This window comes from Vanacampus margaritifer, chromosome 8 (assembly GCF_051991255.1).
Source record: "Vanacampus margaritifer isolate UIUO_Vmar chromosome 8, RoL_Vmar_1.0, whole genome shotgun sequence".
Taxonomy (NCBI): domain Eukaryota; kingdom Metazoa; phylum Chordata; class Actinopteri; order Syngnathiformes; family Syngnathidae; genus Vanacampus; species Vanacampus margaritifer.
In genome coordinates, this window is record NC_135439.1 from 15962306 (window position 1) to 15989871 (window position 27566).

The 27566-nt window shown below is 37.8% G+C and overlaps 1 protein-coding gene across 2 annotated transcripts; it reads left to right on the forward strand.

The window, feature by feature from the left end:
• The first annotated feature begins 6470 nt into the window (after window positions 1-6470).
• On the forward strand, window positions 6471-27527 carry nampt2 (nicotinamide phosphoribosyltransferase 2). 2 transcript variants are annotated; one of them, XM_077574012.1, is made up of 11 exons: window positions 6471-6731; window positions 11234-11369; window positions 11505-11608; window positions 12946-13074; window positions 14002-14160; window positions 15876-16006; window positions 17741-17966; window positions 19005-19124; window positions 20520-20660; window positions 22894-23019; window positions 24663-27527. In XM_077574012.1, the coding sequence occupies exons 1-11, from the start codon at window positions 6684-6686 to the stop codon at window positions 24822-24824; spliced, it is 1482 nt and encodes a 493-aa protein (XP_077430138.1). In that variant the 5' UTR covers window positions 6471-6683; the 3' UTR covers window positions 24825-27527. The 2 variants fall into 2 exon arrangements, with proteins under 2 accessions (XP_077430138.1, XP_077430139.1); XM_077574013.1 differs by having other exon boundaries at window positions 6499-6596.
• The last annotated feature ends 39 nt before the right edge of the window (window positions 27528-27566 follow it).

Below are 27566 nucleotides of genomic sequence, written 5' to 3' on the forward strand. Positions count from 1 at the left end.
GTTATGGTTACGTTTGAGTGTTGTGGTATGGCATGTGGCTGTGAGTGCCTGCCATCGTGCTTTTCTCTCAGTAATTATTCCAGTGCAGTAAAATCAGTGTGCCAACTATGAGTGATGCATTATGACTTTAAATGTTACCAAATGTTTGACTTTCTTGGAAGTGTAAAACCCATCCTTATTTTTTTCTTATCACACTCACGTCATGCAGTGGAAATAAAACCTCCTACACGTATTTCTTTATTATCATATGAGGATTTCTCGTATCTAAAGACTATGAGCCATTTAAATGTCAAGCTTCTGTTTTTTCTGGGTGACTTATTTGGTGGTATTCATTTAGGATGAAAAAAAAAATGATGATACAGAAAATATAGTGAAAAGCCATCCACACATTGCAATAATGTCCTCTGTTGATACTCAGTGAAGCAGCTCGCTTATTATCTAGGTTTAGGTTATTCCCTTCTCATGTTATTATATCATAAATCCACAATAAAATCTTCAATCCCTTTTAGAGCACAATGTGCTTGCACTGTAAATCTCAGCCACAAGCAATGTTGTATATAAGCTGACTGTATTGTGTGAGTGTGAGTGTTTATAAGAATGTATGGGGGTAGGGGGGAAGAGAGAGAGAGAGACAGAGGGGGGGGGGGGACAGACAGACAGAACTCCTGCTCACTGTTGAACAGGGTTGATACAATGAAAACTTGCCAAAGTGGGAAGTTCTTCCAGAGGGAGAACTTTGTTTTCCATGTGGTTTAGTGATTTCACATTAATCTTCAAAATAGCTGACGACTACACAGGGCTCATCTGAGACGCAATTGTTCTCACAGTGATACAATTGGATACAAAACCTTTTTTTTTTTTCATGTCTGTGGAACAAGGCAAGCTTTTGGTTAGGGCTTAATTGGGACCCCAATTACTTTCAGATGTAAAAACGCTGCACGGTTAACACACTGAACATTTCCACATGTTTTTGGTCGGTCCCCTTTTTGTCCTGATGTGTTTTCCTGAAACCCACAACACTGGGAGGTTAGAACCTCGGCTGGTCAAAGGCCAACTAATATAAGGAGCAGGTGTTCAGGTCACTGCAGTTGACAAGACAGACAGAAATGGTTGTAAGCTGAGTCACAACAACCTTCTAACTAGGACAGTTAAATTACCAGTGGTTGAATAATGGAAAAAGATGTGTGAACTAGTAGTTCAGTTTAAACACCATACAGTGGTTGTGATGTTGTTACTCTGGTGTTATTTATATTGTATTGGATATTCTATTGATTTTGTTGTAGTTGTTTTTAATGTTGTTTTCGTGGTTGTTTTTGTGGTGTTGGTTGTCATTGCTGTAGTGGTGCTTGTTTGACAGTTGTTCTTGTGGTGTAGTTATGGTGGTTGCTGTCGTGACGGTTGTTGTGATGGTGATGGTCTTTATATTGCTGGTGGTTGTGGTGATGATTGCTGTGATGGTTGTGGCAGTACTGAAGGTGGAATGGTTGTTGCGATGTAGTGGCTTTTGTTGTTTTTTTGTTGTTGTTTTTTTATGGCTATTGTTGTGGTGGTCATGTTGGGGTAGGCTCCGTTACTAAATAAAGCTCAGTGAAAACATAGTTAGCCCTAAAATCTACAACCCAAACGACACAAATGATGTTTGTATTCCTTTTTTTATTTATTCATCAAAACGTTTAAATACTACAATTATACAAACCCACCTAAAACGTGTTGTTGGTCTTAATCAACTGAGGTCCCCGCACTTGTTCATCGTTTTAGGATACAACATATTTGACCACTAGAGGTCGCATTTTATCTACTTTCTGATTTGTGGTATACAGTACTTGTTTTGACAAGCACTGACTTCCATGCTCATTAACTCTTCCCTCCAAGACTGCCGAATCGTTTACTTATGTATCTCCTTAAATGGACAAGAGTCAGACAAGGAGCATAATAAATAGTACCTTCTTATTTGTACTGCAGAGATGGGAAGTAACTGTACTTGAGTAGTTTTTTCTATTACTTTGTAATTCACGGAGTATTTATTTTTTTGGAATATTTCGTACTTTTATCCGTTACATATTAAAAACAGTATCTATATATTTTACTCAATACATTTCCAAAACAGAGGGTCGTTCCTCGTTACTTTTGTTTTACGTGCACGACAACGAATAAAAAGAGGAGCGCAAAAACTCAGATTAATGTTCCTGGCTCGGGCAATCATTTGAAGCGTTACACACGGTCCCCGACATCCCCCCTTGTGATAGGTTCTATCTCAACCTATAAGATGACGCGACGGAGAGTGTCGAAGTTGAAACGAGATTGAAACATTATGGACTCCAGTGCGCTCAGAATTTAAGGAGCTAGCGAGTCGGCTGGCCACCAGAACGCCCACCCATGGCCTTACGTGCAAGAAATGTTCACCTTGGTCGGCTTGAAGAACAATTCATAGCGAATGCATTGTGTCCTGTGTAAACCTAAAGTCCACGAGCTAGCCGCCTGCAGGAATTCCCCGTCCGACTCCAATATGAAACAATTTATCGAGGTAAGGTACAGTAAAGCTAAATAATCATTACCCTTTCGTTAGCTTGGCCATGGTTAATGCACTGAACTGAATATATGACTGGATAGCCGATAGCCCGAGCAGAACACTGGTGTTGCTGATGATGCTGTTTCTCAAACAATTTATCTGAAGATGCTCTATTCATTTGAAATGACCTGAGAGAAGATAAGCTTCACTTTTTCCATGGTACACAGAGCTAGCTGAAACATGTGCACATGCAAGTGAAACACAGACCATAAATTATTTCGAAGTGAAATATGACTTGGGATATGATTGACTGTGTGAAATAAGCACCATTTGCTCTGAACAGCTATTCAATGATGTTACCAAGGATTCAACATCAACAACAGAGCTTACTTTCTTGTACAGCCATCTTTTTTTTTTATCGTGGTGGACTTATCCGTGCATGCATTTTGATCTGACTATAAATAATACAGTAGGCGTTAAATTTAAGTGAGTATTTACGCTACGACTATGCAGACACCTGAGTCTGCAGAATCGAATTGTGTTTTACGTTTTATCTCAAATATCATCCATTTATGCTCAATTATGTCTATCATTTTAAAATGTTTAATTCATTTAGTTCCCAAAGAGTGATGTGTTTGAAGGGTTGTCTGCGTCTGGATAGGGTTCCTTTTCTTCTCCCGGCGGCACTGAACAGAATAAGCAAAGAAAATTGATAGCTGGATTTTTGACTCAAATGTTATTCAAAAAACTGCCTGCCACTGTTTGAAAGAACCTATGAACACCCATGAAAATGGGATTTAAGTCACTTTTGTTATATGTATTTTAAATAAAACCACAAAGACAGTTGTACAGAAAGTGGCTATGTCACGCAGTTGACTGGGTGTAATTTTTTTAAACGACTGCTGAAACAAGCAAACGCATCCAAACCAAAAGTGTAATTGTTAAACCATTTCTGGATCACACCTTCCTAGAAGTCTATTTCATCCTTTTTCTCAGGCTTCCTGACAAACAAATTTGGTGTGGCACTAAAAACACAACCCTCTGGCAAATGTGATTTAAGTCCATTTTGTGGATCAAGCCGGGACTCCTGTTGTGAGTTTCATTCCAGCAGTTTTGAAGGGCCCACTTTTAATAGCTGTCAGTTTGGCCTTCTCCCCGCACATGGCGTACAATCACTGCTTTTGGCAGGATCAAATGCCTTTGGGGATGCTTGCGTATTTGGTCATTGCACCAAAGCAGCTCCAGCCTTTTTTTAAATGTATGAAATGAGCATACAACAATGTTTGAATATGTATGATTACCTCTGTTGTAACTGCTTCTTGACAACAATTTTTGTAATTTTCTCTTTGAAATGATGCCATATGTGTAAGGAGCATGCATTTTTCAGTGTCAGCGACGACATCTGCACTAGAATGTGAGACCCAGAGAATGAATGTGCTGCTGCCTCAATAGAGTAATGTTTGGTGTCACGAGGAAAACATGGATTTACAATCAGGCTCCTACAGAGTGCTGGTTATAGATACTTCATCTACAATTGGAAGTAAAAAAGGTGGCTTGACATCAACCAAAACACTGCACACAGGAGCATGAAGGGGCTTTGTTGTTCTACTCATTCAAATAGAAAGTTAACAAGCTTTCCAATGATTAAAAAAATAGAAATAACCTTTTCCCATTTAGAGAGGCAGGCTGAATTCAGAATCATTGACTTATTCCCTACTCCTTAATCACTATGTGGGAATGTTTATAAAGTGGACTGCTGCATATGGTTTGCTCATCAATCAGTTGAAAAATTGTTTTGACCGCTCCTCGGGTTCACCATTCAGTGCTACAGAGGCCATTAACAACATAACACATCAATGCCAGCTGGTCGACCATGCACAATAAATGTTGAACAAGTAAACACATTGAATAGGCTACAACGTTCACTTATTTGAAGATGAGTATATTTTTCAAATTAATAATTACAAAATTATTAAAGCCATAGCTAATGAATTTGTCTTTTTTCAGCCTAAATCGTGGGATCTCATCTATTGCTTTTCTAGTCACAATGTGGTCATCCACTGCTTTTTATGACACTTTGTGGGATACAATTAGGATTACTTCTACTCAGGGTGCATTTGAACAGCACTGTAAAATGGCGACCTCACTATATCATACAAGTGAACTAACAAGTCAGCTTGAGACATATGATAATGGTACAGCTGTAATTCATTAAATGTTGAGTGTAAACCCCTTTTTTTTTCCTTCACAAAAAAAGGTTAAATGTGAGCATGTCCTCTACTGAAAATTCAGCTCACCAATACAGTCAGCAGAACATGAAACGTCAGCTCAGGCTAGTTGGCCCTAATGCAGTAATGGGAAAATGAAGCTTCATGAACCACTTGCAATATATATTTTTTTACTCCTGTAGATGGTGCTCTTGGTTTATAGAGGCAATGGATGTTTAATCAATTTCCATTGACTAGCCTTTACCTTTAAACCAAAAGCACCATCTATAGGCGTAAAAATTTGTTTGCAAATGATGGCACTTTAAAACCAGTGGGGAATTTTGACCCCTGGTAGCCCCGCCATTCAAACCAATAGGGGATTTGGACTTCTGGTAGCCCGCCCATGTGACGACAAAGTCCCTTCCTCCCTGGTAGCCCCGCCATTCAAACCAATGGGGAACTGACTCATGGTAGCCCTGCCTTTTCCTTTATAAGCACGCTTCGCTCCGTTCCCAGCTCCGGAGACCCACAACTTCCAAGTTCCACCTGCGGTGGGCCACCAGTGACTGGTTGCCTTCACCCAGACTTCGCCGCAGCCAACTCGGCCCAGCAAACCTTCCAAGCCCAGACATTGTTTGGGGAATCATTGCACAAATGTTATGTACGGATGTCATGCACCATATAATCTGCAAGTTGGTCCAATTGAACATTGGACCAGTCGAGCACTGTGGCTAGTGTTGCTGCATGCTTCCGTAGGACCGTGGAACTGAGCCTGCCAGGGTATTCGTCACCACATGCATTTGCGTGCTGACGTAAAGTATCACACCCACGGCTGTGCTGTAGTGAACCTCGCGTTGCAAAGAGGTAAGTCTTTTGTGGTAGTACGTCACAAGCTTCTCTTTACTCTACCAGGAGCTGAAGGCAGTGCATCATATTTGGCTTAATGAGAACAGGCCCGTCACGCCCAAATTTCCTGCAGAATGCAGATAACAACTAGTGTCAGGCACTGGAGGAGCCACTGTTAGGGGCCCCTGTGCTCCTAGTACAAAAAAAAGAGAGAGAAAACACTTACGGTAGGCCTATATAGAAATTAAATGTTATTCACCACCAAACATAGTATAAAAAGCATGAAAGTAATTAAGTCAAGAAGAAAGTAAAGAAGCAGGTATGTAAGAAGCAAGTAAGTAAATAAATAACTATTGAAAAAAAACGAGTAAACAAGTAAGCAAAAGTAATAAGAAAAGGTCAGTTTTACATCACTTTGCATACAGGAACAATTGGCTTTGCGTTTCCCATTATGTCTTCGACCTCTGGCATTCAACGAAACAAAATATAAAGACAAAATTAATACAAAAATAATAATTAAACAAAAACAACAACTATACCGTATAATTAGACAATTAAGTCGACAATGCTTCGTTATTGATGAGCTTGTCGGTTTTGAATAACGTATAGATGCAATTTCGGACGGTGGCCACTCGAGTGCGACAAAGTGCGCAGCTCCAGCCCAGATTGAGTGAAACAGTGTGCGTGTGGTCGGGCGTTGGCGTGCGTGTATTACAATATGATAAATAGTAAAAGACGGTTAGCGAAATAAATAAACACTACAACGAGACGCTTCGGGAACCCCTTCTATTTGCCCGTGCCGTGGTACAGTGATCGTGATTGTCTGCCGTGTTCTAAATTTATTTAACCCCCAGTGTCTTTGAACGCCCCATGACGTATCAGGTCATAGGACGGAGAAATTGCGCGTGGCCAATGCGCACGGAGCACCGCCCCTTTACACACAAAATGACTTCTCCTAGGAGTCGGTTACGTTTGGGGAAATCTTCTGTTTGAGATTCCTCCCATTCGACTCCCAATGCTGAAATTTGAAAATGGTGGGTTATAACATCAGATAATCGGTCCGTGTCGAGGGCACTGACACTGAAGTGCCATTTACGTCGATTCATTCATTCATCACAACAATGGCAGCTCACGACTTTAATTTATTGCTTGCGACGGATTCGTATAAGGTCAGTGAATCGGTATTTTACTTTGCAATCTCTATTATGTTTTAGGCGTTGTACTGTTCTTTGAAACGCTTCAAATGAACTCAAGTGAAACGTTGATTTGACGAAAACGTTTCTGGTTAATGGGCCGTTTAGGGCTACAACTGTAGAATAACGAACGCACAGTGAGTAGAATTGACAGGTATTATTGCTAACTACAGGCCAAGACCACTGTACTTTTAGAGTCATTAGACCACGGTTGTTGTTGAAATAGGCAAATCTCAATACTGTTTAGAGTCGTTAATAAGTAATAAAACAAGTCATAAATGTGATACATTTAGCAGTTGATGCCCTTTAAAGGGTGATTTATAGCCATCGGCAGATTAAAGCTAATATTTAGTACAACAGGTTAAACTCGGTGTATACTCGGTGTTTTGCACATATGTATTTTTAGTATTTAGTACTTTCCTGATTCTGTGATGTTGTATCTTAAATATAAGATAAATATTAAATACAAATGAATGCTAAATCATAAACTTGTGTATTTTATGAGAAAAACTAGTATGACCTTTGACCCCAGCTGTCTCAAACTGCTTGAGATTAAAATGTTATGGTATTATGATGGAATATGACAAGCACAACAGCACTACATATATTAGGGCAGTAAAATTACTTGAGGCTCTTGCTCTAATAAAAAAATAAATACCTTTGACATGTCAGAATTGTAAAAAGCAGGCTTTGATAAAGCTTTTCGACAGATTGTGTGGCTTGGGGACAAACTCTATATACAGTAGTATTTATTCCTTGCAGGGATTTCACTAAAGCAGCAGCGTGAAACCTCCACAATCAATTACTATCTGTTTTATCAAAATAGGGTCTTCCACTTTGTTCTAATTTCAAAAGGATAGGCACCAGCAAGCCTGTGACCCTCGTGAGGAAAAGCAGTTCGGATAATATGCGAAGTGCGCATCTCGGCAGCGCGGTGCATTATGGGTAGGCCGACTACTACCATTTCATTGAAAACTAATGGGGGCTAATGGGGAAGCTCTGATTAGGACCATTTCAATTGTTGGAAAGTTGATGTTTTTTATCATAATCTATTTTAAACAAATATATATGCTGGCCGTTTTCCTTAAGCTACCAAAATAAAGTGTTGTCTGATTGCTTGAGTGAGCAGTGTTGAGTGGTATGTTGTGTTTGTATAATGCACAATATATACAGTCAAGCCCAATATTATTTATACCCCCCAGCAAATGTACAAATTTGTGGACATTTTAGCATGACAAAATGCCCAAACACACAGAAAAGGTGGTTAAGAAATGATTCGCGGACAAAAAATGTGTGTTGCAATGGCCCGGACAGTCATGACTTGATTTCAGTTGAAAATCTGTGGAGGGAACTAAAGACGAATGGATGATGTATGACTAATTTGGGACGTGCCACTTTTTGTTCAAATGTATATAAAAGCTGATAAATATTTTCCCCGCAGCGATGCCTCTTGTTTAACATCCTATCATCTTCTGGGAGACACCTGTGTCATTTCCAAATCAATCCAGGAAAAAATATGCTGGTTGAATACAAGAAAATTTAATATCAAAATATGCAGGGGGTATGAATAATTTCAGGCTTGAGTGTATGTTCAGTCAAGGTAATGTCAGATCTCACAGTTACATGTCATTTTAAGTTGTGGTGTTGTTAAATGGCAAAGGTCAGGATGTTTAATAGTTGGCTTTTTTAAGCTTCAACTACCACATGGATTTAGATTTCATGAATATTTAACATACTGATACTGATTATTATTAGTCAAGAAGGCCAATAGTTGAAATTTGTATCTGATATTAATTTTCTGCACAAGAGAACTCAAAAGTCTAGGATGCATAATATAACAGATTGCCACTGAGCTTTGTTGAGGCTACAACCTGTAGAGGATAAAACGTACCTTTAGTAGTTCCTTAAAAGCTCCTGATAAGTGTGCACCTGTTTTAAAGCCACTGCCCGCGAGGAAAAGTAATTACAAATAATAATAATGGGAAAAAGTAATGATAATAATAATTAAGGCTGCACGATAATGCTATTTTCAACCGCTACGATAAACCAAAAATTTAGTAAGTGCCGAAGTCGATAATGATATGTAAGCCGATAATTGTTTGCAAAATTAACTTGAATACAAATATGCTTTCGAGTCCTACTAGAGGCGTAACAAAACAAAATAGTCATGTTTTAAAAATGCAACAAAAAACTGTGAGGGTAACATTTTAGGGAGACACATTAAAGAAAGCCCACACTGGCAACTGTCACGTCGCCAGGCCATGATGCATCTTTTGTGCACACGAGGTTGCGCGCATTATGACATCACAAATACGTGACACTACCATAGGAGAGGGGAGGGGCTGAGGAGTTGGGCACAACTTGAACCACAACCACAGCAGATGGGCCAACGTGGCATGTCTTTTATTATCGGCAGATTTCTTTATTATCTGGTTTATATGTATGATGTCAAATTGGTCGACAATTGCCGATAATTATCGGCCACCGATATTATCATGCATCCCTAATAATAATAATAATAATAATAATAATAATAATAATAATAATAATGATCCTTGCAGCAAAGAGAGGTGAAATCTTCTCTTAGAGTGGTCTAATAATATACAGTATGTTTAATGAATCCCTTGACAGCTCAGGTATTGTTTTCGGAATCTAGCTCAAAAGTTAGTAGTACACTTCAAGCTGTGTGGCTGGGCCAGTGCACTACAGAGTAGCCTACTGAAACGACCCCCCCCCCCCCCCCAAAAAAAAAAAATTAAAAAATTACATAGCGTTTAACAGAAAAAATGGGGCACATGGGGCAAAATGAATTGTACTACTATCTTCAGTGCTAAAAACTGATCTAGAAAATATTTTATTATTTTTTGATGCAGACCAATAATGTAATAATGACCAATGTAATCGACTCTGTATCGTTGTGGTGAAAACGGAGCCGAGCCGAAGGGCAAAGCTCTTGATTTACTGGTCGATCTACGTTCCTGCCCTCACCTATGGTCACAACACCTGTGGGTCGTGGCTAGAACCGCTGCTCCTCCACATTGTGAGGAGCCAGCTGAGGTGGCTCGGGCATCTGGTTTGGATGCCTCCTGGACACCTCTCTGATGAGGTGTTCCTGGCTTGTCCCCAGTGGTGTATACTCCCAATTTTCACCTTTTATTTTTTTAAGTAGTCCAGGAAAATGTCCTCTTTTAGAATCGGTGACTTGTAAGAATTAAAAATCCGTCATTTGTACTTGCTCACAATAATAAAATTATCATGACTTGTTAAGAACAGTTTGGTAACACAAGCAGTCTGAAATAATGTTAAGTGTATTTATCATGAAGCAAACATAAGGGATATGTTATAAAGCAAATTACAATATTTAGTGAACAATGAACAAAAATAGTGGAAAACAGTCTAGTAAGACTTCAGTATTGTTTTGTGCGGAATCTTAAAACTATTTGTCCCCATTCTTGTGATGTAAATTTACCGGTACTTAAAAATCAAGTACCAGCCTATAGCTACTGTAAAACTTAACTAGAGCATGTAGTATTAATGTGTAACGGCAGCGTCCACCCCGGGAATTGAACCCACGTCGCCGATCAACTATCCCGTGTACGAGGGCAAATCAGTTCACCTGAGCTAAATTTCTGGGTCACCATTGTGGCTTGGGGGAGCATTTGAAGGACTGATTTCCTCGACATGGCCCGCCCTACTCTGCCTCCGATTGGCTCATCAGTCCTCATGCCAAAAGATAGCCAATCTAATCAGTGTAGTCAGGGGGCACCAGCCAATTAGAGGCAGAGGAGGGTAGGCCATGGCTGAATTGTGTGCATCAGGGCGGATTTAGAAGTGGGTATACTCAATCAATCCTGACTGAAAAAGAAGTGGGTATAGTCCCTATACCCGTGTATACCCTGGACTACACAGCTGCTTGTCCCACCATGAGGAAACACCAGGGACAGTCTCCCGGCTGGCCTGGGAATACCTTGGGATCCACCTGGTGGAGCTAGACGAAGTGGCTGGGGAGAGGGAAGTCTGGGTTTTTTAGCTTCAACAGGGATGGATAGATGGATGGATGGAAATTGGAAATCGATCTATCCTCATTCCTGTTTTAGTTTTCCTACTCCTTGCACAAAAGCTAACATGCCAATGCCAACTTTTGGAAGGGAAAAGCAAAGTAGTATGGAATGGTGAGTCAAAATGTATGGAATGTGTCCTTCATTGGTTGATCAAGTGGTTGTTGCTGCTGATTATTCAATTAGTGCTGCAGAGACACAAAGAGAGATGTTGCGGTTTATTAACTGTACAGTACATGCCTGCTAAGTAGAAAATCCTCTTGTTTCTAACTTATGACTTTGCTGTTATGTAATGCACATGGCGTGATTACCAAGTGATGAATGACCACTCTATGCAGTTAGGTGATTAGAAACGTAAATAGGCTTATTAAGACTGTGGTCCAGACACAGTGTTCACTTTGTTGTTTGTTTCTTTCGCAGATCACACACTACAAACAATATCCTCCCAATGTCAGCAAAATCTACTCCTACTTTGAATGTCGTCGCAAGAAGGGCTCCCACTTCAGCGAAGTGGTGTTTTTTGGTCTCCAATATTTGTTGAAGAAGTATCTCACAGGTGCATTTACTTCCAAAAAACACTCAAACAATGTGTAATTCATGTTTGATGAATATTTAGTGAAGGTCATTGCTGCTGGCCATTTCTATGGTCTTCATGTGATTGGTGTTGTAGTAATCAATAGTTTTTCTACAGGACGAGTGATTACAGAGGAGAAGATTCAAGAAGCAAAGCTCTTCTACCAGTTGCACTTCAAACAGTCTGTATTTGATGAAGAAGGCTGGCGAAAGCTTCTTGAGGTATTTGAAGATTTAGAATATTCTGTGTCGAGATATTCCAATACAAAGGAAATGAGTGAGAATAGAAATTCAAAAAGCAATGTTCCTCAGTGATAATGCATTTATTTAAGAAGAAAAAAATGCATTAGATTAATGCCTGTAATAATTTGAAAATAGGTCTGAAAACGGGAAACTATTCCAATTGTAATCCTTCAAAATATTTTTTTTTCCAATGGAAAATGTGTTGAAACTCAAAACTGAGTTGACAATCTCCGCACCTTTGAGAAATATAATTTTTTTTATATGCCATTAAGACCTCAAAAAGTTTTAGCACCAAATCATTGAATGTCCTTTTTACAGAACACCAGGCTATCACACATTCAACCACAGGTTATTATTCAATCTGATCGTGTCCCAGTAGCTTGTAACATATTGACAGCAGAATCTGTTATTTATGCCAGCGGACCATTCCTTCGGAAATACTTAATGCATTGCCATGCATAGGGCCCATTTAGACTCTTCGGCGAACCAATATGCATATTTTGGGAATTTGGGAGGAAGCCCGAGTACCTGGAGAAAACCCATAGAAGCAGAGACATGTTCGAAGAAGAAGGATTTTGATTCAAAATGATTTGATTGGCAATGATTTTTGCTTCAATCTATAGATGTGCAAGGAATTGTAATGATCTTCTCCAGACTCGCTAATTCTAATTAGCGCGCTACTCGCGGCACTTTTATCACTCAAAAGAACGGCTCCACGCTGAAAAAATAAAACTTTTATTTAATAACTTGATCGTGACTTTTTCCTTCTACACTCTGTGGCTACAATTTAACAGTGTATAAGACCGCGTGGAACCACACTGCCCCTCAGTTGCCAAACCGGGTACAACATGAACAGCGCTCCAAATAAAGGCACACACACACATATATATATATATATATATATATATATATATATATATATATATATATATATGAACAGTATAATGATATCCAATTCAAGAACTGTAAACATAATTTGCATTTACAAATATATTTATGCTCCTTTTTTTTCTAGAACAAATAGAATGTATATGTTGTAGTTGTAGTCTGCAGTTATTTGTAACCTCAGTTAGCTACGTAAGGAAAACAGTATTGGTAAGAATTGTACTGTACAATTTCTCTGCGAGATACTTCAAAAACTGTTGTTCGATTAGTGCCAACTGTATCTCACCATCTTTGTCAAAACTATGCATTGTCTTTGTAAAGGCTTAATGGTCTTGAATTGGAGATTGTGCAAGTGGCCATAATGTTGCGGGTGGGTGGTGTATATTCTGATTTGGGCTCTCAACATGTTAAATGCGTTACTTTTCTGTCAGAAACACGATGGCCGTCTTCCTATCCGGATAAAAGCTGTGCCTGAGGGCAAGATCATAACCAGAGGCAATGTGCTGTTCACTGTGGAAAATACAGACCCAAGCTTCTACTGGCTCACTAACTACGTTGAGGTAAATGATGCTAACAAAATTTGCCTTCTGTCAGGAGTCACCAACAGGTAGTCAGATGAGGAGTCGTCAGATTGTGATTTCCTAGGACTGTCGAAGAACTGATCATTTGAAAATGTAAAGATTTGAAAAAGTGTGTAGAAATAAAATTCAAATCATCTTTATTTACCATATATATATACATTTACAAAAACACAATAAATAAAATTTAAAAAATTAATGATAAAATGTTGAATATTATGTAGTTTTGTTTCTCACCTGATGGTAATTATTGTGAAAAATCATTAACATGATCAGGCTCTTCACGTATTATTAACTCATTCACTGCCATTGACGCCTACAAACGTCAGAAATTCATTTAAACTATTTCTATTAGTTTAACTTTTTTTTTCACTTTTGTTAACAAGAGTATGAAAACCTAGAATTTTTTTTAATAATCTTTTTTTTTTTTTAAGAAAAGATTATTAAAAATTAGGGGCGTCAGGCGATTAAACTTTTCAATTGTAATTAATCACATGACTTCAATAGTTAACTCACGATTAATCACACATTTTATATCTGTTCTAAATGTACTATAATTTTTTCCCTAGGTTTTCATACTCTTGTTAACAAAAGTGGAAAAAAGTTTTAAACTAATATGAATAGTTCAAATGAATTTTTGACGTCTATAGCCGTCAATGGCAGTGAATGAGTTAATAACCTATCCTTATAGTTAATACAAACAAACTTGTTCTTTTAGAAGTACTGGTAGCCCTTCGCATTATTCAATACCCAAGAAGTAGCGCTCCGTTTCAACAAGGTTGGTGACCCCTGCCGTGGGGCATGATTTGAATCTTACATACTTATTATTGAGATATAAACCCTTGCTGTCTGCTTTCATCTGTCCCGTAACGATCCTGTTTGATGACACCCTCTCAATTTTGGCTCTAGACCATGTTGGTCCAGATGTGGTATCCCATCACTGTGGCTACCGTATCCAGAGAGTTTAAGAAGATCCTCGCCAAACACCTGAAGGCCACTTTAGGAAGCCTTGAGGGTCTTGAGCTGAAATTGCATGACTTTGGCTACAGAGGAGTCTCCTCACAGGAGGTCAGCAATTATTTTTGTCATTGGTTTTATGTTACTGGTTTGTGCTATAAAGACTTGAACACATTTGTCAAGTTTTTAGTGCTGCTCGCTTCTTTGCTATGATTTGAGCATGTGGTTGTCTTTGCCTTGAATCTGACCTGGTCTTGGCGGTTGTAGAAGTGCCCAGAGGCCTGGGTTTGGGTCTGCTCACTCCTCGGGCCTGGCAGCTTGTTGTTCTGTCCCTTCAACACGGGTGGCAAATCCAGGTGCAGAAAGTAAAAACCCTGCCACAGTTTGGCTTTAGTCTAAGGTGCTAGCTAGCTAGCTGCCTAGCTAGCTCCCATGGTGTCTGTTTAACTTTTACGGAGCTAGATAGTAGCTAGCATCAGTGGCTAAAGCCAAATTGTGGCAGGGTTTTTACTTTCTGGACCTGGATTTGCCACCTCTGCCCCTCAACAATAACTGAGCAACACATAAGGCAACAAACATTGTGACACACACTTTATCTCAGTCTCTCTACTTTCTGTGCCCTCTCATTCCCTCTCCATCTCCTAAATCAATGTCATGTAACATTCCCAATACAACCGAAAGAACAGGACAGATGAAAAAAAAATGTTTTTAAGTAATGTAGATCTAGACATGGGCCGATAACCGGTTTGACGATTTACCTGTTTAAATAACCGCTAATACTGTCTGTCACCGGTAATGAGCTCTTCTTGTGAGTTGGGTAAACAAGCCAATTTGAAGTTAATTTGCCTTCAATTCACTTTCTTCTCCTTCTACAGCGATTGCACATACAGTCGTGCGCGAAGAGGGGAGAAGGGAGAAAGGTGGGGATAAGGGAAGACGCTTATTGTCCTATAAATTAATTAATTAATGTACATGTGTAGGTGTGCAACTGTGTCCCCAAGGACAACATGAGTAACCTTGGGTCTGTTCTAAAAATAGCTCGCCAGTGATGGGACACTGACTTGCTAAGAAGAGTTAAAACACAAGAAAGAATGTCAAACTTATTTAAACTTAGCATGGTACACGTTTCTTAATGTACCAAATATTCTATACTTTGTTTAAAGGTGCATTGTGTCATTTAAAAAAAGTAAAGTTAAAGCTTTTTCTACATCATGCATGCTCCAATGCCCAGATGAGTACGAAGAGCCCTGACTGTGTAACGTGCGCGGGCCGATTAGCCATGGATAGCGCAGCGGGTCAGCGAAAAAACGGGATAGCTTCAGAAGATTAACAATCCACGGATTCACTTTATTAAAACAAAAGGAAATAAAACAATGAGCTCGGCGCCACCACGTGTTACAATTATTGGAGGCCTGTACGGCATCAAAAACATTCCCCCACGAAAACGAAAAAGTCGACACAAACTACACGCTACACAAAAGCAAAGAAGCGCCACCCTGTGGCGCGGCGCCACACTGCGATTGTTACAACTGTTTTACTCTGACTGCACCTGTCAGCTTTTATCTTCCCTTTATAGTAGAGTGTGCGGACCCTCACACTCCACAGTTTCGTTGGGGTGTGGAGGGGCGGAGTTTGAAGTCATGTCTTTGCTTGTCAACTGACATTTTAGAGCTGTAATTTAAATACTGTGATACCGTGACATCGCGATATTTTTGCTCACGTTTATCATACAGTCAAAATCTACAGTAATATCGACCCGTGCCTTTTTAGATCGACATACTATTTAAAGAGCCAGATAAATAATTATTTCTTCTTGATCTATCCAGTCTGCAGCTTTAGGTGGAGCTGCTCATCTGGTGAACTTCTGCAGTACGGACACAGTAGCAGGCCTACTAATGGCTCAGCGATACTACGGATGCCCAATGGCTGGTTTCTCCATTCCAGCTGCTGAGCATAGGTACAAAACCACATCCATAACTTGATAACTGCTGTTTGCAGCCTGTGTATTACAAAACATGGACACACGCAGGGCCCTCTTATGTGTTTTTTATTTTGAAAAGCTTTATCGCAATGTAACTTCTCTTTTTATGTACCACACACCTCTGTCAATACAACAACTTTGATCCAGTATTTATTTTCCATCAGTGTGAGAAATAAAGTAATAAATGTACAGTATCCACAAGAGATGTAACGATATCCAAACATCACCATACGATATTATCACGATATGAATGTCATGATACGATAATTATCAAGATATTGTGGGGAGGTTGGCGATACAAAAAAGGTCACAATATTGGAAAAAAAAGAGCTCATACTAAAAACACACACACGCACAATATTGTGCTTTTGTACATTACAGCAATGCTGAATATTATAAATATATAAATAAAATATATACATTGAGGCACTTACTTGCTATTGCAAGCACACGTTGAGTTCCTCCACATATTGACTTGCTTCACAAGCATATTACGTTCCCCTTCATCTGACAATTAGCGTGGATTTTAAACAAAGAACCAAAACATGCCTTGTGAAAATTAAACTGCACTAAAAAAAACTAGACACCAGAGGATGCTAGAATTGCTCAAATGGAAATCAAACCGACTTTTTTAACAGATTTGCTGCTTTTGATATCGTGACATGACGACGACGATATATTTTTGTTTTAATATCGCGATGTCACAATATTGCTGTTGTCTACACAGGCTTGGGCGTGGACAGTTGATGAGTGTAAGCACAAACATGGTACACTTCTCTGGCTCCAATACTGCTGCATCTGTGATCGTGTGAGCAATTGTCTATAGACGGAACGTCCTCCTACCCACTTGTAATAACAAGTGTGGGTGGGAAAAAGGCTTTTTTGCACAGTCAGCTATTTTGACATGTTTACAGCTGACATTATCGTTCTTTGAAAGAAATGCTACTACATGTGACAGTAACCGTTCATTGTCTCAATTAAAGAGACTCTACAGTACAAAAATTATAATACCTACTGTAGAAAGTATTTTTTCACAAATTTCAGATTTTTTCCAGTCCATAAATAGGTGATTAATGAATGCTAGTACAAATATGCGGAGGTCCACTGTAATCCGCAAAGTCCAATGTACGCTCACTTCTGAATTAGCTCATGAGCGTGTTCACTGTTTTGACATGATCCATCATATAATTACTAGTTGATTCCTCCTACTAATTATTAATTAATCAATTGATTAGATTTTGATTCAAAAGATTTCTCCCAATTCGATTTGATTAACTTCATTTCAAACCCATATCGATTAATTATGGTACATCAATTCTTCTTAAATGTCAAGATCATGATAAAAACTCAACAAGTATTAAATTTAATAATAAAGTCAATTTTGCAGAGGCAGTTACTGGTCAAATGATTTATTTTATTAATGAAAGTAACGCGTGTTATAATCACTTAAGTGATGCATAAACATTGACATCAGCAAGGATGAGATGAAAATATTTTCACAATTCAATAATTGTATATATATATATATATATATATATATATATATATATATATATATATATATATATATATATATATATATATATATATATATATATAAACTAAAAATATTCTGGATTGTCTTAAAGTGTAATACTTCTCAAATCATCTCCAAATGTTAATGTTAAGGCTATCTAAAATCCGGGCAAAATGCTCTCCCTTTTCTTCCAGTACTATCATCTCCTGGGGGAAAAGTAGAGAGAAGGATGCATTTGAGCGAGTGCTGGACGAGTTCTCATCTGGACCAGTTTCTGTGGTCAGTGACAGCTATGACATCTTCAACGCGTGCAAACATATCTGGGGAGACAAGCTGAAGGAGCGAGTCATGGAACGCGGCCAGGACTCGTGTCTCGTTATCCGGCCTGACTCTGGAGACCCCGCAGAAACTCTTATAGAGGTAAATAAGAGAGCCGGATTCAGTCAGACACAGTCATACGTATTTCACCTTTGTAGGGTCTTTGTATCGATTTAATTGCTAGTTTTTATTTTATGAAATGTCCTTATTTAAATGTACGACGGCGTATTAAGTATTTATTTTTTCATTTTTTCAGGGGGTTGATATTCCATTCCGAAAAAAAAACTCAGAAATTTACGAGAAATACACGTAGCTTAGTTATAGTCTAATGTGAGGATTCGTTGGTGGTTAATGGAACATTGTTTATAAAATGAAAAGGCAGGATGGAGACAGATTTACCTTTGCCTTCACGTGCTATGCGAAAGATGGGCCTTACCACTCGGACACTCCTAATTGCGACTGAGTTCTGATCATGTGCTTTTGTTGTAGCCAAAAAAATACACATGGCAGCTGACATCGTCTTAGCTCATAAAATTGAACAATTACGACAAATAATGAGTTGTAAAGGACAGGACATTGAATTGTTTATGTTATGTTAAGTTGCATGGCATTTGAAACGTCACATGAATTTTGACGCATCAACTTGCAGGACTCTTTGAAAGTGGCCCCGTACAGGCATAACATTGGCTGAAACTTGTCAGCCAATCAGGGATCACTGATCACCGAAATCAAAGGGTCCAGGGCATACATTGAAAAATAATTTTAAATAAGTTGTACTGTTTTACTCTAATTTGAAGATGTTTTTTTGTTTGTTAAACAGTTATCACATAAATACTTTCCCCAAGAATGCTATTTTTTTCCCCACACACAAAAACACTCAATTTCCCTGGGACCCATCAACCAATTTTCAAAATTCTTGCTGCGTTTTACTCCGGTTGCATTGGCCCTTCCACCCAAAGTAAGCAATAACATTTTTGGGGAAATCTGTCGCAATGCTCGTCAGTTATAGCTGATCTTTTGATTAGTGTTTTTGAAGGACTATGTCGTTTTGTTTCTATTGGAACAAGGATTATTTAACCTACAACAGCTCACATTTCAGATATATGAATGATTTTTAACTATAAATAATGTGTCTTCTAGGTCATCAAGATTCTGGAAGAGTGTTTTGGATGTGTACTGAACTCTGTGGGATACAAGGTGCTGCCTTCATACCTGCGAATAATTCAAGGAGATGGCATCGACCTCAATTCAGTTGATGAGGTAGTGATGCTTCAGTGTTATATTGTGTCAATGTGTTGTATATTTTATCTATACCTTTTAGGGTCCAAATTTGATATTTTGGAAAACGGCTCAACAAACATATCTTCTTCTTTTTTTCTTAAAAAATGATGCATATATGATCAATGAAAAATGACTGTTTTGGTATTGTTTTTTGGGGGAAGTTTGTTTTTCAATAATGTTACTCCTGTCTTCCAGATGAGCCTAATTATTAAAGGAAAATTAGTTAAAGTGGTTGTTCCACATTATTAAGCCAAAGTAGCCAAATTTCTTGTGAAATATATAGACACGGGACATCTCAAGAAAGTCTTCCATCCATCCATTTTCTGGACTGCTTCTATTGACTTAGGTTGTGCCTTGTGGGTGTGCTGGAGCCTATCCCAGCTGACTTTGGACAAGAGGCAGGCACACCCTGAACTGGCCACGAGCCACTTGTAGGGCACATAAAGACAAACACAAATTCACACTGATAGGCAATTTAGAGTCTTTAAAGGAACTATCATGCCAGGACGGCCCATTTTTCACTTTTATCAGGATAATGAAACTCGCTTGCATTTTCAATATTGTCCATTTGTTTTAGACAAATCGGTAAATAAAGAACTACTTTGAATGGAGAAAGTTCTATAGTTGTGCTTAAAAATTTACACACCGTATGATAGGGCTGTGTAATTAATCAAAATGAAATTACAATTTCAATTATTACACTCCACAGTTACAAAATCAGTGTAATTACCAAAAAAAAAAAAGTTTATTAATACTAATTTTGAGTTGTTTAAATTTATACATTTGCACCTCTTAAAGTTTTAAAATAGCTAATTTAATAAATTGTTTCGTCCGAAAGGAACTTGCATAATTATAGTGTTTTAAAGAATGTTTATTTGTCTTAATATTTTTTACGTTTAAACATTATCTTGTTTTGGACCAAAAAAACTAATGATCGTCTTAATCGTGATTTTAATTATAACAACAAAAATCGTGATTAAAATGTTCTTCATAATCGAGCAGCCCTACTCTATGGGTATAGAAACCTATGAGCGCACTGTATGGTGAAAAAAAGGCTTAGTGCCCATAAAATCCAAAATACTGTGTGGCAATTGTTTTGATATTTTCAGAGGTTGAAGTTGACATATGAATTTAGGTGACGATTCATAGCATTTTTGTGCCATTAAGCGACGTTTAGATTTTGTACCTACAGATTGTGCGTACATTTGTGCAGTTTCAACTCTTTTACCTTTCTACTTTTTGGGTAAAAATAAAATACTGGTGACAGTAGACTATCTCTAATAAAGTTTTCTGGAAATATTTCTATAATAGTGATAACGTTGACAGTGTTGTGCTCCATGAATTGTATGTCACCATTCTGTACATTTTCTGCAGATTCTTCACAAGCTGAGTGATGAAGGCTGGAGTGCAGAGAACGTTTTCTTTGGCTGCGGCAGTTCTTTGCTTCAGAAGCTCAACAGAGACACACTCAGTTGTGCCTTCAAGTGCAGCTATGTGGAGACGAATGGCAAGGGGGTGAGTAGAATTGAGGTCACAGGGTTTGCACAGTTTTATCTACCTATTAATCTATCTATTTGATATGAATAACAAATTACTCAGAACTGGCTGACCCTACACAATACGTTTGAGCCTTTATGAGACCTTTGGCTATATAAACACTGGTGGTCGTGGTTTATGATTTAAAAAAGACTTAAATTAGAAATAATTGTTAAATGGAAACAAAGCAAAATCCAATTTTCCCTGTTAAATAAGAAATGCATTTTTTTTTTCTTACAGGGTTCCTGCTGTGTCTAAAAAAGGCTTAAAGTCTAAAATTCAGAAACTTACATTTTAAATTAAAATTAAAAAACACCCATATTTTCATCCTAGGTCTAACATTTTATTTACCCAAGCCTTAAAATGTACATCCGCTCCGTCCATTCTAAGAAAATAAACATGCGTGTGCGCCGTGTGCGCTTTTTGACAGCCGGAAATGAAAATAGTTTTTGTTCTCGAAGTTGGTCTAAAATTTTTGTCATAATGGTCTGAAAAAGGTCTAAATATTTTTTTTTATTTTTTTAAAGGTCTAAAATTTAACTTGTCTTTGACATGCTTCGATTAAAACAGCTTAGGGATTTAAAAAACAAAACAAATTGCAGTACAATTATCACCCAGCCCTGTTGAAATCAGTGTGACGCAAATGAGCCAGTAGTTTCAGAAAGAAAAAAAATTATTATAAAAATGAAGCTTTTAGAAAATACATTGCTTTAAGTTTAATATAATACCAAAACAATCAATATATAATAAAACCAAGGTAATATAATGAAATTATGACCAAAATGATAACTATGGATGAACTGAAATGTATTTCCTGTGTAGTGCACCGTAAGATGCATTTGGAGACATACATGCCCCGCACGTGTGGATCACTGCCATAAAAGTGTTTGCAGCGGTACAAGATCAAAAGAAACTTCACAAAAATTTACATGCAACAGTGTCAAAATGTTTTAAAGCATCATTCAGACGTGGAGTATAAAGAACAACAAGTTTTGACCTATGCTGGACTGAAGTCGGGAAGGAAACAGACAACTTATTATGTGTGACCGTATTGCATTAGCCCAGAGTTACATCACATACCAATACATAGCACTGTCAGGAACTCTATTGCGCATTCTATTCCCCGTTGTCATGTTTGCCTGCTGACTGTATCAATTTGGAAGGAATAGGTTGGTTTCTGAGAGAAAGTCCTCTGTAAACCCTTTATGCAATCCAAAAATTGGGGATAAAAAAAAAAGGATATTCAATCTCCAATCAGAAGATGGAGAAATGGATATATTTAAACAATTTATTACTAAACAGTCTCACCCAAGTGAAAATTAAAATGCATCGGGGGGGAAAATACACTATCAAGATTTTAAAAAGAACAAAAAAGAAAAACGCCGATAAACATTAAGTACAACATGTAATGTTTAGATGTTTACGTCTCTTTCTCTGACATTTCAAAACTTTTTTTTTTAATGTTTTGTTATGCTAGAGCCTACAGAAGGCTTAAGATGCAGCCTCAACTGCAAAGAACAGTTGAGGAAATGGTAGTTATTACACAAACGGCCAGCAGGTGGCAGCAGAGCAAAAGAGATCAACCAGGGCCATGTTGAGAAAAAAAAGCTCTTTTACTCACAGTTCTAAACAGATTTGTGAATAATGATGAGACGTAGCTATATTCTAATGCTAATTGCTACAAAACGAAAACAGATAGAAATATACTTTTTTTTTCCTGATGAAAGAAGAGACTCTATTCTTTCTTTTGGTAGGTTCCATGTTCAAAATCCCATAAAACAGCCGGGAGTAAAGGGGGTGAAAAAGTTAAAATTGTTGTGAGTGAATGAGTTATCGTTACTTCCGCTGAGTGATGAAAGATATTTGGAGTTAAAGAAATGTTAAAATTAAATAAATAACAAATATACTGTATCTAGTTATTTTATTTGATGTAAATAAAATGGTTTTCTGACTTTTTACCAGTCAAAAAATAAAAAGTGCGTGTTAAGTGAGACAAATTGTGTGCAACAAGATTAATTTCAAGGGTTTGTCTACCATTAATGTGACCTAAATGGTGTTCAACAAAAAAAAATTATATTAGTGATACGACTGAGGCTTAAAAAATATTTCAAACTCTGTGCTTGTGCTTTATAGTGAGCACAGTCGGTATGCTGTGCTGAAATCTGTTTTCTGTCAAAAAGAACTATTCCATTGTCTCTCTCTCACATCACAGATGGACGTATACAAGCAGCCGGTGACGGATCCATCCAAGGTGTCAAAGAGAGGCCGTCTGTCACTGAGAAGGAACTCTGATGGGCTCTTGGAGACAGTCGAAAGGGGAGCCGGCAAACCTGAGGAGGTCAGACCGAGCTTATAATTAGGGACGGGCGCGTACCAGGTATCATAACGGGCTCATACCTGGCTTTATTTCAAGGTATCGGTAGTCTTGTGACCATTTCATGATCAGGAACGAGAAATTAGTAGAATAGGAAATTGCCATTAATTTCATGCAATCTTAGGAAAAATGCTACATTGGGACACACAGGTCTTTATTTAAAATTATCGGTCATTGTTTTTTTGGGGAAATTCTATGTATTAAAAGTACCTGTACTTCGGATTGGTATCGGTGACTACTCAAATTGAGTACTTGTACGGTCTGAAAAAAGTGGTATCGAACATCCCGACTTGTGACATCATCATACTGTCTATTAACAACTCTACTCATAAAGACAATCAAATAAACTCCAAATTTGCAGTTTATCCTTCGCACATTCGCCTATTTAGCGAATAATGTATTTGATTCGGGAAAACTAATCTATTCACGGCTTTAGCAATGTTTCTTTGGCGCTATCTGGTGGCAAGAATGTATTGTATGTTGAATTGCATTGAGGAGTTTCATTTAGACACAAATAGTGCTTTGTCACCATCTTGTGGCACCTGTAGGCAAATACCAACCTTTTTGATGGGGTATCAATTACTCTCGAATTTTTACTATTGACGGCAGGGCTTGGTCCCTATTCCCTGCAAAAAGTGGTTTGAATGTAACATTCTGTATACAATATGTTGAATTGTGTAATTGTGGTTACTGTTTGCCAGGATGTAAAACTACTAACGCTACCTCATTTTGGATATTTAAAATAAAATAGTTTTTAAAAAAAAAAATCATAGATTGCATGTTTATGGAACAATTTTTCAGACTTTTCAAAATATAGATGGGTTTTTTTTTCTATCTAAAACACTTTTTACGTGTAACAAAAAACGTTCACGGAGCTCCCAAGGTTATCAGTGCGTCTTAAAAAGTTAAATGGAAACTTAAGCAAGCCATAGCTCTCTATAGTTATCTACAGTAAATATTTTATTTCCCAAAATGTAAAAATCTTAAACGTTCACTTATCTTTGTTTTAATGTCAAACTAAAATAAATAGTTCAAAAGGTTCCCAGGGTCAGTAGCATCTCTTATAAAGTTAATTGAAAATTTAAATAAATAGCTCCCTGAGATTAAAACGGTTTTAGATTTACCTTTATATCTTTTAAAAAGGCCGATACCGATATTCGTCAAAATGCCCAATATCGGCGCCGATAATCGGCCTGGGTCTATCTCTAGCGTTCTTACAAGTTCCTGACAGAATTTAAAAAATATGAAAATTCACATAAATTTTTCAGGAAAGGAATTTCTATAGGCTGGCAGCTTAGTGTTTCTATTACTGTACTGTAAATTATTCTTCTCATGTACTTCAATAAGGTACCTCAAGGCACATTTGCAGTGCCCTTTTATATAACAAGGGGGCGGGTTCAGGTTCTGTCAAAATTTCAACAGAAAACCTTTTAGTTCTTTCCAAATAAGCGTTTTAAATAGAAAAGGCCAATGTTGTCCATTTTTCAAATGATTTTGGAATTTGTTGTAGATAGTTCCTACAACTACATAGTATCTTTGTTATTAGAATATTTTAATCCACTTTGAATATGTTGATACTGAAGTCCTGTTTTGTGTGGGATGTTAAGGATCTGCTGGTGACTGTGTTTGAGAACGGATGCCTCCTGCAGAATTACTCCCTGGAAGAAATCCGCAAGAATGCCCGACTGCGGGATGAAGAGGTGATGCCTACCACGCACAACCACAAAGAGGAGCTGCTGCACAAGGACATCATCAATGGGATTCATTAGTTCCCTTTCTAAACCTGCTGCTTTTTCATTTTGTTGTTGGTGTGCCTCCTTTTCCAAAAACTCCCCAAAGGGAGGAGTATGCAAGGTTTGTATTTGTTTTGCTTTTTGTAAGGCACCAAGACGTTCGCGTTCATTGTGGCCCAGCACTGATATGGGTTTGATGACGAGAACTGAAGCTCAGGGTCAGCAACGTTTGTGAGGATGTTGGCTCCACCCTGAATTATGAATTTTAATATTTGTTCCCTGCTTTGGCTGTGATTGTTTTTATAGTGCATGCAGTATCTCTACATCTATACTCTCCTAATTGTTTTTAAGATAGTCTCAATTCTCTTATTATTGTACATGGGAGTTTGAAGCCCCCCCCCCACACACACACACACACACACAATAGTCTTAATTCTCTTATTATTGTACAAGGGAGTTTGAAGCCCCCCCACCCCACACAAAAAAAAAACACAAATATTTTTGTCAGACTATAATCTATTAGTGTTATTGACTGCAATGAGTGGCACAGTGTAGTACCGGTCTATTTTTTGTTTAAAGGAACACACTAAACTAACCAGCTAGTCTGTGAAATGGTTAAGTTAATTTTAACTCTTCTCTGAAAAATATTGTCAATTCATGTTGAGAGATTATGATTTTATAGTATTTAGGAATATTTTTGCAATGAGTACAGTATCGGCCATTTTGGACAGTCACGTGATCATCGTGACGTATCGCGTGCTGCAAACATGGCTGCCAATGACTACAAAGAGGAATTATTGTGTGCCATGGCGAACATCAAAGGTGGAATTACGCCCCATAGCACGGGTGTCAAACTCATATTAGCTCAGTGGCCACATGGAGGAAAATATATTACCATGTGGGCTGGATCGGTAAAATCATGGTATATAATTTCAAAACAATTGCCGTCAATTATACGTCGATTTTCTACATTTGCGGGCCAGCCGTAAATTGCAGGGCGCAACTTTAAATATATTGTCCCAAAACAATAACACGAATGCAAATGGACGCGGCAACTCTTTGCCCGTATGAGTTCCGGGCGTGTTATAGCTACCTATTTTGCAGAATGCATTTGGTGCCGTTAATGAAGTTATAAGGACGTTAAATCCTTGTCATAAGTGTAGTTGAATGTGTGTCGTATTCAGCATGTGTTTGTTTGATTTATGTTGGGCTATGTTTTATTTTATTTTTTATTTTTTTAAACAAACTAACTTTAAGTTGCGTGTAAAATAATGAGATAATGTGTAGAAGTTGCATTGCTCATCTGAGGATTGCTTATGAAATTACGAATTTATATGCTTTATTTGTGGCAGGCTGATTAACTCATTCATTGCCATAAATTCATTTAAAAAAAAAAAAGATTATTTAAAATTAGGGGCAAGAGGCGATTACATTTTTTAATTGTATGCACATGACTTCACTAGTGAACTCACGATTAATCACAAATTCTATATGTTCTAAATGTACAATAAAACTATTCTAGGTTTTCATACTCTTGCTAACAAAAGTGGTAAAAAAAAATTTAACTAATAGAAATAGTTCAAATGAATTTTTGACGTTTATAGCTGTCTACGGCAGTGAATGAATTCCTTTTTTTAAAGAAAGAAAATTTTATGTACAAAACTAAATGTACAATAAAGAAAATCTAGATTTTCAACAAAAGTGGAAAAAATGTTAAACTAATACAAATAGTTAAAATTAATTTTTGACGTTTATAGCCATCAATGGCAGTAAATGAGTTAATTAGTCCGACATTACTCATTTTCTTTTATTTAACAAAATCGTCTTGCGGGCCGGATTAAACCCCTTTGCGGGCCTGATCCGGACCGCGGGCCGTATGTTTGACACCCCCGCCATCTAGCAAAGAAGCACTTCTTCAAAAACAGTAAAGCCACGGGGTACTCGCCAAAGATTTGTATCCAGCCGAAAATGAAGATTAAACTGTGGCTCTATAAGGACGACGCATACAGCCAGCCGCCCATAACGGGTAGACGTCAGGGGCCGTCTGCAAGTTGCGTGTTACAGAGGCTCAAATGATCAGCCAAGTCACCATTGACGTTGGTCACTCTGGAAATGTAAGCTGTGGACGGTCCCTAACATGGATGGTAACATCCGGCTCACTTTCACTCTGCCAGAATTGGCACAGTATTTGGCGATAGAAGAGCGCATTTTTTTGTGCTTATTACATCAGTAAACTCCCAATCAAATGAACGAAGGCGGCTGTCGTTAACGCACCAGATACGTCATCACGATCATGTGACCAGGATAATGACGTTGCCCATGATGTGTTTGTATTTTGATACTTGATACTTATTTTGATAATCGGTTTCAAAAAAAAACTTCAGGGAGTAAGATGCCAGAAATATTTGCACTTTTATTCTTTATACACACTGCCTAATCAAATACTGGAAAATGACTTTTAAGTGGTGTGTTTTAAAGTGTGTCAACACACTTTATTTGAAGAGCAACGGTCTTAAGGCAGGTCACACAGAATTCATATGTATAGATATTGCAAATATGTAGCAGTAGATACTTTCCACTGATTCTTATTCATTAGAGTTTATAAAAGTTGTCGTCTTTATTATGATGATTAATGTGACATGGAGCATTTCTTTTCCATGTTAAGTAAAAATGTGCAGTTCTTAATTTACCTCATATCAGATACAGTTTTTACTGAGCACAAATAAATAAATAAAAATACCCAGTTTGCTGTCATTTTATTTTAAAGGGGGGTCAACA